Genomic DNA, 11746 nt, shown 5'->3' on the forward strand with positions numbered 1-11746 from the left:
TCCCTTTCTGGCTCTGATTGTGCACTGGTGGGGTCCCTCGGCCTGCCCTGCACCCTCTCACACTCCGGGCCCCTCAGGGGATGTCCTACAGATGGTTTCGTCCCAATCCCACAGGCCACTCCCTTTGGGAGGGCACCAGATGCAGGGCTCAAGGCTGGTGAGAGCTGCTGTGGCAGTGTGAGCCTCTGCTGATTGGGACTGATTGGGCTCGAGCCTGCGGCAGGCACAGTGGGGCCAGGATGAGCGGGAGCGGCAGGTAGGAGCTGCAGGTGGCGTTGGACTGTGGGTTTTGCCCCGATCTCCTTAGGCCACCTCAAGGGACCCCACCTGTGCACATATTCCTGCACCGGGCCTCTAGTTAAAAAAGAAAAATTTTGGAAAAGACATGGCGTATGTTTCATGATCTTGGAAGAGGAAGCTTTCTTTTAAAAACACACGAAAGGTTCTAACTATAAAGAAGACATATTAATAACTTGGACTACATTATAAATAGGAATTTATGTTCATCAAAATCCACTACTTATAGAATGAAACAACAAACAATGAGAGAAGGTATTTAAAATAGATTCATTTGGCAATTGACTCTTACCATTAATATATATAGAACTCATACAAACCATGAGAAAAAGAAAAATGACTTGACTACACACTTCATAAAAGAAAATATCAAAAAATCAATACATACACAAAAATAATCTATCACAAAAATGCAAATTGAGAACAAAATATGAATTTAATACATACCTACAGGTATAAATAAAATGAAGATGAAAAATAATAAGTGTTGGTGGGATATTAGAAAATTGAAATATTTCTAGTTGCTACTAAGAGGAAACCAAATTAGTATCAACAGTTTTGAAAACTGGCTATTAGTTAGCAGTAATAAATAGCATATCTTATGCATAACTCTTGAGATAGAAATTCCATTCATAGGTATCCACTCAACCAAAATACATACATACAAAAAGGGATGTGCATAGAACCACTATTTGTAATAGGCAAAACTGTAAAAACAATCAACAGAAGTTATAGAAACTGTGGCTTATCATACAATGAAATATTTTGGAGCAATAAAAATGATTGATTTTTTTCCTACATGTGCGTGGAAATTAGTTGAGTTGTACACATAATAAATGCACTATTCTTATGTATATCATATTCCAATAAAAAGTTTACTTTAGAAATGCACAGCAGTCATTTATAAACATGCTATTATTAAAGAAACGTTTGTGCAATGGCTGCATTGTGGGGGAAAATATTGTCATATATTTCTTTTTAAACTATCATTATGCTGGCCTCGTATTAAAAACTGTGCATTGCATAATGTCTCCAAATAAGTCCTTTTTGGTAATAATTGAGTTACTTAAGTAGCTATTAAATACCCATCACAGTAACTTGAAAATTCAAGGTATCCTTTTAATGACAAGGAATCTTTCTTCACCCATGGAGACAAGATACCATCACTTGTTTCATATTTCTTCCTAAAGGCTTATTTCTGTCAAGCTGCTTACATATTCGAAGTAAGTAATTGCCTTTTTGTTCTTTGACAAGATTGAAGTTCTCTGTTATTGCATACAGTGTGTTTAAGGAATAAGAATTAATATACATTTCTTATTGCAGAACCAAAGACTTTGATGTAATAGTAAGATTCCTTTCTGAAAACTTGAAAAAATGCATATGGAAAATGATATTCATTATTATCTGAGTAATAAAACCTCCTGTGTTTAATTAATCATTTTTCTCATTTCAAACCTGCAAACTAAAAGCAATGACCAATTTATATATGATATTTGCATCCTTTCTGAAAATGGTATAACTTACATAGAATCCAAAACAACATTTTTGCTATGTAAAAAAAAAATACTGTTTTTCAAAATGCCGTCCCAGTGTATACTTAAATCAAACCATGTGAGTGCCCCTGTTTCACCATATTCAATTCAAGGACACTTATAGGTACACTTTGTTAACAAGTTTCTACCAATATAACAGCAGTTGATTTACTCAGCTGCACAAAACTGCACTGTTTTTCTTAAAGCTTTGAAACTCTTGAATGAGAGGTGGAGCACATGTATTAAATTTCTAAGACTTCAAAGGGAGCATAATTAACTCAATGCCACATAATTGCTCCAGGGCCAGAAAAAAAAGATAGAAACAGAATTGATATGCCCATTTTGCCCCTTAGAAATTAAATGACAATGCTAAGTGAGTAATTTTGTTTTTAAGCCTTAAACTTTTGACTTTTAATATGTCCCTTGAATATTTCAACAACTTTCCATGCCAACACCTTAAACTTTTGACTTTTAAGTTAATGCATCCCTTGAATATTTCAACAACTTTCCATGCCAACTTACAAATTATAGGAAGTGGTAAAGGTGGAAATTTCACTATTCCCCCTTTTTGACCACAATTTCTCCCTCCATCTCTTCCTCTCTTAGATGCTTACTGAACCTGACTGTCACTGCCCTCCTCATAACCTTTAGTTCCTCTATCTTTCCTATTATCCCAATCCATCAGTTTCTTTCTAGCTTCACTTGCCTTTCTATCCATCATATAATCTAAGTAATTTCTACAAATACTTCTCTTAGGAACCAACAGTGATGTACCCCCTTTGACCTGCTGACAACTTACTTTACCAGTTTCACACTGTGAGTGGCCCCTACCATCCACTGTCAGCATTTGCTGCAAAGGAGTAGAACGATGCCGCAGGAAGTTAGAGAGCACTACTGATTAGATCTAGAGAGACCTTTAATTTTTATAACTGTAAATCTGAACACAATGTTATGAGATATACTTTCCAAATCTAAAATGACAGGATTCAATATATTATTTCCTAAAAATTGCAGCAGGGGTTCGTAAAAGTACTTTATGCTTGTTTAGTTTAAATCTCTAAAAATGTGAAAGAACATTCTGGAACTTCTGACTCAAGAAGGTTAAAGGGAGCAACCCAAAACCCCAACAGAATTCAATAGACTGAGTAAACCAATAATCATGAGGAACAAAGGTAAAGGCCATAAGAAAAGTGTTTTAAAATAAATTACTGAAAGAAAAAAAAATAAGTTGAAGCAGCGGTATCTGATGAAGAAGGTAGGAGCCTTAAACTAGATATCATTGTAAGGGGCAGAACAAAGAGCCTTCTATCCTGCTGACATTTTGATACTTGCAAACACCAAAGTCAAATGGGGGGCAGAAGTGAGATCAGAAGCTGGAAAGTAGGGGAGTGCAATCAATTTGTCAATTCTTGTCATTCGCAGTAGTTACATTCTATAAATTCATCACGCATACTGAATTAGTAAATACTGAGCCATAGCTTCTAAGGAAAGCACAGGGTTTGATTGAGAGAGAGAGAGAGAGAGAGAGAGAGAGAGAGAGAGAGAGTTGTGTTTCAATTCCTCTGGCTGCTATAATAAAATGCTACAGATTGGATAGTTTAAAACAACAAAAAAATAATTTACCGCAGTTCTAAAGGCTAGAAGTCCAAAATCAAGGTGTCAACAGGTCCCTCTGGTTGCACACTTCTTATATTTTTACTTGGTGGGAGGGGAGGGGCTAGGGAGCTCTATGGAATCTCTTTATTTTTAGGATAGCACTAATCTTATTTATGAAGAATTCACCCTCATGCTTTAAGCACCCACAAAGGCCCCACCTCCTGATACTATCACATTAAGCAAAAGATTTCAACATATGGATTTGCAGGGGATACAAACATTCAAATAATAGCATCTTGAGTCATTAACATTGAACTCATGGCCAAGGGCACTAAACTGAGGCCCAAATGAACCTTATCTAGCACACGTACTTTCTCAGTAAGAGGCATCACAGCCTGCTTGTGTATCGGAAGATAGATGGAACTTCAGCAGTACACTTGGAGGCCATTTCATACAGTGAAATCACCAACAAAAGGCACAAAAAATGCAAAAGGACACTACATAGGCTGCAAAAAGGATACATTTACAATGGGAGAGCTGAAATAAGAATGGAGAGCATAGATTTGATCTTATCAGGGAGTATGGGCTTTTGGTAACTCAAATTTTTCAGTTCTGCACATTTCTGTGAATGATCATGAAAGCTTCTCCAGTTTTGAGTTTACAGTTACAAATAAATTTTAGAGGGTATGTGAATTTACAAATACCGAATCAGTAAATAAGATGGATCAACTCTTAAGTGTTGATTTTCACAGGTCCTTCTCACACAGTCTCATAAATCATATTCCTGAGTGCTGATATTCATACTTATGCCCCCCTGCCCCCAAAAAAGTAGAATTCTCTTTGGAAGACCCAAGTGGAGTTTCTGGGGTAAAATGGGGCAACTATTCTTGGCATTACCATCCTAGAGCAAGGACCTCACACAAACACATACAAAATCTAGTACTACCTCCAATTGAATGTCAATGTCCCATTTGCACAACCTTTAGTGATGCCTGCCTTTTGAGCTCCATGCTGCTTGCTTTTTGAATGAATTGTTGGTAGTACTGAAGGGGTCAACCTATTCCCTACATGGCAAAATGCTTCTAGAAGGCATGAGATGAGTTTGAGAACAGCTAAATGAGAAACAGGAACCACTATATATGTCAGAGGACAGTATGGCCAGCTTAGGATGGGGAAGGCAGTGGTTTCACATTCATTCTGGCATTCCTACTTCACTGCTCGAGTATGTAGAATAAACTTTGTCCACAATTTGGACACATAAAATCAGTGATTGTGAAAGACTAGTGAGCCGGGGGAAATGGTGGCTGGGTAAAGGAAGGGAGAGGAATCTCTCAGGAAAACCACAAACATGGATTGCATGTGTTTGAGAACAAAAATAGAAATAGGTTATTACAAGAATCAACGTTCAGAATCAAGGATAGAGGGCTGTGGTCACAATACAAGTCAAGATCATATTAGTTGAAATTATCAATAATACAAAGATGTTTGAATACAATTACTTGAATAAGGTCTGGACTCATTTTATCAATCTTGAAACAGCAATTTTTGGTTATTGGTCATGGGCAGCTTTTCTCTGATAGAGCTTCATATGAGGTCTAACATTCTGGGTTCCAGCCTCATCAATTAATCCCTCTCTCATTGCCTTATTAAGACCTGTGCAAAAGAGCTTCAGTTTTTTTCTCCCCAAAATGAATCAACTTTTCCCGTTTCTGATATTCAACTTTAAAAACATTATCTATAATTTATTTTTACTTTTATCACCAAACTTCTCAAGTAGCCAACATATCAAATTCTGTTAATTCCCTCCATGACCCTTTGCAATCTCTCTCTATTCTCTGCCATTTTTAGGAACCTTTGGCTCCTCAATACAAATATCTTTTTTTTGAGTTTCCATTCTAAAAGGCTTAACTCTAATAGCTACACTACACTTTGCTCTACTTAATTCAAACCAATGACATATCATTATCTGGGTCCCCCCCTCAACTTTAAAATTTATTAAAAATATTTTTTATTGGTTTCAGAAAGAAAGGGAGAAGGAGAAAGAGATAGAAATATCAATGATAACAGAGAATCAGTGATCAGCTGCCTCCTGCACGACTCCTCCTAGGGAGAGAGCCTGCAATCAGGGCATGTGCCCCACACCAGGAATCGAACTAGGATCTCCTACTTCATAGGTCAACACTCAACCACTGACCCACACTGGCCAGGCTCCCCCTACCTTTTAGACTATCATTTACCCCTTCCCTGCATAGTTTTTTACACTTCGCACAATTAGTAGAGCTTCCCTGAGATATCATTTATAGTTCTTTCTAGTTTATTCTTTATAAATTCCCCTTCAGAGATTTCTTCCACATGCAAGCGTTTAAAGGCACTCTATGCCGAGAAATCTCTCATCTGTAGACTTTTCTATTTCCCCAGCTCTTTCTGGCTATTTTCATCGCACTTTTTGGTTAATGTTCACTGTTTTCCTTTTGTCACCACACATCCACCACTCAACACAGAAATCTGTCTTCTTTTCGAACTCACAAATGAACTTGTTATTGCTAAATAACTAGACTTCTGGGTTTTTCATCTAATACACTTTCAGCCCTTATTTTACTGGACAATTCATCAGCAATATCACATTGACATTATTTTCTCCTTTGCTTTGTACAACATTTTTCTTTCGCACTTTTTTCCTACTTTGCTTTCCCCCTACTGCTTAGATTTTTCTGGGTTTCCTCTGCTAGATCTTATTTCCCTGCCTGTGCCTGGTCTTCAACTGTGCCCTCCCCCTTACCTGACCTACTGTTTCTTTACACACGACAGTGCTTTAAATATAAATGTCTGTCTTAGGACCTGAGCTCTCTTCAGCATTTGAATCAGATATCCAAATATTTACTGCATATATATTTACTTGAACATGAGGGAAAACTCTGAGGATTAAATAACACATTCAACATGGCCAACATAGACTTCTTCACCTTTTCCCCAGGCCTGCTCTTCCTCATGTGTTGCCCTATCTCTATCTACTTGCTTCCCCACCTTCGTAAAAGGCTCCATCCCCTCTTTTCTAGGGCATATCTTAGGATATCTCATTAATCCATATTAATATATTTAAGTCAATATATTATTCCAATTTTACTGATGACAAAACTGAGGCCCAAAAATGTTAAGTAACTTGCCAATACAACATCACCAGAAAGTGGCTGAGATAGACTGGAATTTAGCTATTACATCCCACATTTCTTTTATGAATTTCTACTCCAGACACTAAGTCCAGTTCAAATGTGCCTTCTTACTGAAGCCCTCTCTGATCACCCCAGCCAAAAATGACCACAGAAGCTTCAACCTGATTTATTTAATTTTAAGATTCCAATTTATATTACATGGTGTTGTGTATTTCCCTTCAAACTTATAGCAGACTTTGTGTTTCTTAAAGGACAGAACCAACTCCTGTCAAATGGGAAATATTCTTTCTATTGTGGAAAAGTTTAGTTGTTCAATTTGCAAGACTAGAAAAGCTTCAAGTTCTGTATTTACCCTTAAGCTGCACAACAAGTTTCTCTATTAAAATTAAAAAGACAGTATTGATATTTTCCAAAAAGTTTTATTCTTCTTAGTGATTTATATTCTGCTTCAGTTCCTTGATACCAAGTATATAGAGTGTCATAGAACTTCTAACACATTCTTAATTTGGATTATTTATACCAGTGCTTTGGGAATTAAAGAAAGCATAATAGAGAAGTGAGAAAAAGTATTAGTCAAATAATGTCACCCAAATAAAAAACACTAATACTAAAACCCATCTGAAAGTATGTAATGCCGTGGCCCTATCTAGCACTATATAAAACCAAAAACTTGAAGCAAGGCAAAAATGACTTGACAATAATCCTTTGTAAGGCAATAGCAAGCATTTTAGAACACAAAGATGTTAGTTACATCAATCAATAGAAAGCCTTAATTGTATTTGGAGAAAGTTTCTAAGCTTCCAGCCAAATGAACAGATACAATAAAATTTTTGAGGATGCAGCATCATAAAGTGTATAGTGGTCATTACTTTGCAGTTTCAGACAGTGTTAATTATTTGTCTGAGCACAGAGTTCACAGAGCAGAAGTAAATTTGCTATATGTTTTTGTAAAAGTAATCATGGCCAGGCAACAAAAGCCTGATTCAAGTAAATCTTTTCTCAGACGTAAAATTTTAACTTGCAAAAGAAAATAAGGGTTAGTTAGAGAACTTTGCACTTTTGAATTCATTCTTGAATTTATTAGATTCATTCAGGTCAATGGCACTTTGACACCCCCATCAAATTTCTTAAAACCATCCTGGATCTGTGTCTAAATATATATATAAATGCAAACATTCTCAGCAATTAACTGGACAGTACCGGGTAAATACAATGAGCTGGGAATTCACTGTGCTAACCTCTATTAGTGCTGAAGAGAGTTGTGTACTTAATTCCCTCTCACTGCTCTTAACTTTCAACTTCTCAGTGGGATCTATTCCAATGCATTTAATTTTAACACCCTGCCCCCACCCCTAGATGAGTTTTCTTACCTCAGTAATGAAGGATTTGGCTGTGGCAGGATTCATAATGAGGATGGCTCTCCTAAGAGTGTCTCGATAGCGATTCAGCTCCTCGATTCTCATGGTATCAAAGAGAGTGGTGATCATTTTATTGATGTTGTTTTCTACCTTTTGAAGTGCAACATCCATCCCCTGCTGAGATACTCTGTCCAGAAACTCCTGTATTCCACGGATATCTAGGAACAGCAAAATCCCATCACCGTGGCATTAGAGCGCAGAAGGGAGACAAGAACTGTTTCACTTATAGCAGAGTCGTTTACTGTTCAACATGGAAGGCTGGCTGACTAAAACCGCTAACCGGGTAGCAGGTGAAACTCTCAAATATGTTCAAGATTTAGCATGATTTACTGTGTTTAAGTAACAAATGTAGAGATTATTATTTTTAAAGTGAATTTCTTTTTCTTCACTGGACATTCTAAACTATCTCCCTGTGGAAAATGTTAGGTTAGGATCCTCTCACTTCCCTAACGCAGTTGTCAGGTAAGGAAAATACACTTGTGATTTTTCCTCAGCATTAAAGAAGTGATATCAACCTCTGGTAAAACATGAATAGCATTGATGAATGAATCGGAATCAAGATTGCTAACATTTATTAAAATAAGGCGACCATATCACTAAACTTGACATTTACCATCTGAATGGAAAGAGAGTTTTGAGGGGTTATCTTCAAAGGGTCGCAGGTCACTTAGACCACAAATAAAATAGCTTCATTTTTGTCTATTTTATGGGAATCACCTCCGTAGCTCAAATTTGGCAAACAGGGTAGGAGACAGTTTTCTTATCAGGAGTATAAGGATTATACTTTGTATATAAAACAAAATTTAACTAAATATTCACACACCCATTAAGGAAAAAATAAGTTCTGAAAGATTATTAGAAAAAAAAGTATGTCCAATTTACTTTTAAATAAAGAGGATAAAATCAAGTCTAAATAAAGTGTTTATAGATTTATTCCTGGATGTATATTCAAGTATCAATAAATGTCTGAAATGTTACGAATATTTCTTCCTAGTACCACATTGGCTGTTTATAGAAGGGATTTGAACATTGATAAGTATAATTGGAAAATATATGTTAGAATATAAACTTAATATAGCAGATTTGTTTTTACTATATAATAAATTACATGTTTTCTGCATATGTTCATGCCATACAATGTTTGTTTTTTTAAAATATATTTTATTGATTTTTTTACAGAGAGGAAGGGAGAGGGATAGAGAGCTAGAAACATCGATGAGAGAGAAACATTGATCAGCTGCCTCCTGCACACTCCCTACTGAGGATGTGCCTGCAACCAAGGTACATGCCCTTGATCGGAATTGAACCTAGGACCTTTCAGTCTGCAGGTCGACGCTCTATCCACTGAGCCAAACCAGTTAGGGCACCATACAATGTTTTAAAGAAGAAAAATAGTTAAGGATAAGAAGTAAATGGGGTTGTGGCATTGTCAATGGACTATGTAAAAATTCTTAATTGTACATGATTGCATGCATGCAAAATTTGTCTCTCAAGGGAAAGAATTAGTTCGTGTGTTTTTTAAACATTAACAATTAAAAGCAATATATGAACCTATAGAGCAAGACAACAAATAGTCACAAACTTTGAAATTGACATTTACTCATAACAAAATTTATACTTACAAGGTTACAAATTAATTTTAAAATTTTGCTTCCTTATTAGTTTTATTTCAAAATAATTACTGATATAGAATAGATAACTATATAAATACTACCTTATATTCCTTATTCCTAATTATATTATAAACCCAGGATGGCAGAATCATAGCAGCTTAAAAGAACAAAGCCTCATGTAGAGCAGAACAAGAGTTAAAAGAGTGGGGATAATAAATGTATTATGTGCTCACTAAATATCCAAGTCTGTAAGTACCTAGGGGGTAGGATACTCAGGAGTGGATTAGACAAAGGGTTAGATCGGATGCAATTTCACAGATGTGGTAGACACATGTAACAGGACTATGCACACTAAAGGAGACGTTCCCAAATGTTGGTGTGAATCAGAATCACTTGGAAATCTTATAAAAAGAAAGCCCCAAACCAATATGCCTTTAAAGTACATGTCCAGCAGATCTTTGATTTTGAATTTTAAGTTGTTGTTTCATTTCATTTTTTTTAGTTTGAATCACTTCTATGTGAATCTAAATATAAAAAGGGGACATCTGTAATACGTTTAACAGTAAAGATAAATTAAAAATAAGTAAATAGAAAACAAAATTAAAAAAACATTGAAATAAGTCAAGATGCTCAGAAAACACTGTGTGACCAGAGCATAGTCTCCAGAACCTGCATGTTCTAGGAAATGCCCTGTTCACAGAAACAATATATCAATGCAATTTCATATCTTAACTTTGATGCTCCAAAAATATTTATTGAATACGGGACAGGATGTTGTATACAAGGAATACAACAGTGAATACCCTTCTCCACACTTAGACAGACAATAAACAAGTAAAGAACAAATACATACAAACCACATCAGTGCTTGGAGGAAACAGGAAAGGTATTCTGGGAGATAATGCCAGGCAGGGAGGGGGATCTATTTTAGTTAGAATATTCAAGGGAAGTTCCTCTGGAAAACTGGTTTTTAAACTGTTCTAAAGGATGAGAAGACATTACCTAGACAGAGAGATAGGAAGTGAAGACACCAGTATGGAGAACATGCCTGAGGGCAGCAAAGTGCTAGTGTTTGAAGTTGAGGGATTCCAGTGTGGTGCAGCCCAGTCAGTAAGGAGGACAGAGGTAGGTGAAGCTCCTTGTAGAGTGTGGGTCACATTATGTGCCCCCTGATGAGACACACAGAGGTTTTGCTTTTATTCTAAATATGGTTTTTATCTATTGAAAAATTTAAGTAGAGGTTCTAAGTGGATGACAGGCTGTGTGTTCAGTATGAAAAGCAGTTTAAGTCTGCGAGTGACTTGTTAAGATAGTCTGATTCAAACAGAGTTTGTAAATGATATCCCCTTGATTTAAAACATTCTGACAGATTTTAGCTTTTATTTTTTAACAGAAGGTAAGTTTTATATGTATAGTTATTGGGCCAGAAAAGTGATGTGATAAAATATTGTTAGTATCCCTCTGCTTCCTTATTCTGGAATTATGGTTATCATTGCCTAATACATGTGATTCTAAAAAAATATTTTAAATCTCTTTTTTTGTCCTTTTTATGAGTTTATTGGGCTTACAGGGATTAAAAAGTATACAATTTTCAGGTGCACAATTCTACAACAGATCATCTGTGTACTGTATTGTGTGTTCACCACCCAAGTCAAGTCCCTATCACCATTCATCCCCCCTAGACCCTCCTCAATCTCCATTCACCCTCCAACCCCTGGCAATCACCATAGAATATTTCTGATCTCTAAGTAAAGAAATATTTATTTCATAGGTGTCTTATAAGATTAGATTAGTGAGGGCATGAGTGTGTACATGTGTATGCCTATCAATCACATGGCAGTTGCTATTATCCTATCTAATAAAAGAGAAACATGGTAATTAGCCGTACCTCCGCTACCCTTCCCATTGGCTAATCAGGGTGATATGCAAATTAACTGCCAGCCAAGATGGTGGCCAGCAGCCAAGCAGCTTGAAGCGAACATGAGGTTTGCTTGCTTCAGTGACGGAGGACTCCAACGTTCCCCGCCTGCCGCTGCTGGCCTCTGAGCTTGCAGTTTGAAACATTGTTACAAATATAGAAGCTAAACAAAACCCCAGAAACCTGCTTTCAGCCAGCTGGG

At 36.4% G+C, this 11746-nt stretch overlaps 1 protein-coding gene across 1 annotated transcript in view; it reads right to left on the bottom strand.

Moving 5' to 3' along the window:
- Positions 1–11746, bottom strand: part of GRID2 (glutamate ionotropic receptor delta type subunit 2) — a 690454-nt gene that overhangs the window by 666997 nt on the left and 11711 nt on the right. The window contains exon 2 of the mRNA XM_015562999.1: positions 7966–8171. Within this exon, the coding sequence (XP_015418485.1) occupies positions 7966–8171 (206 nt within the window). The remainder of the gene's footprint in view (positions 1–7965; positions 8172–11746) is intronic.

This window comes from Myotis davidii, unplaced genomic scaffold (genome assembly GCF_000327345.1).
Source record: "Myotis davidii unplaced genomic scaffold, ASM32734v1 scaffold958, whole genome shotgun sequence".
Classification (NCBI taxonomy): domain Eukaryota; kingdom Metazoa; phylum Chordata; class Mammalia; order Chiroptera; family Vespertilionidae; genus Myotis; species Myotis davidii.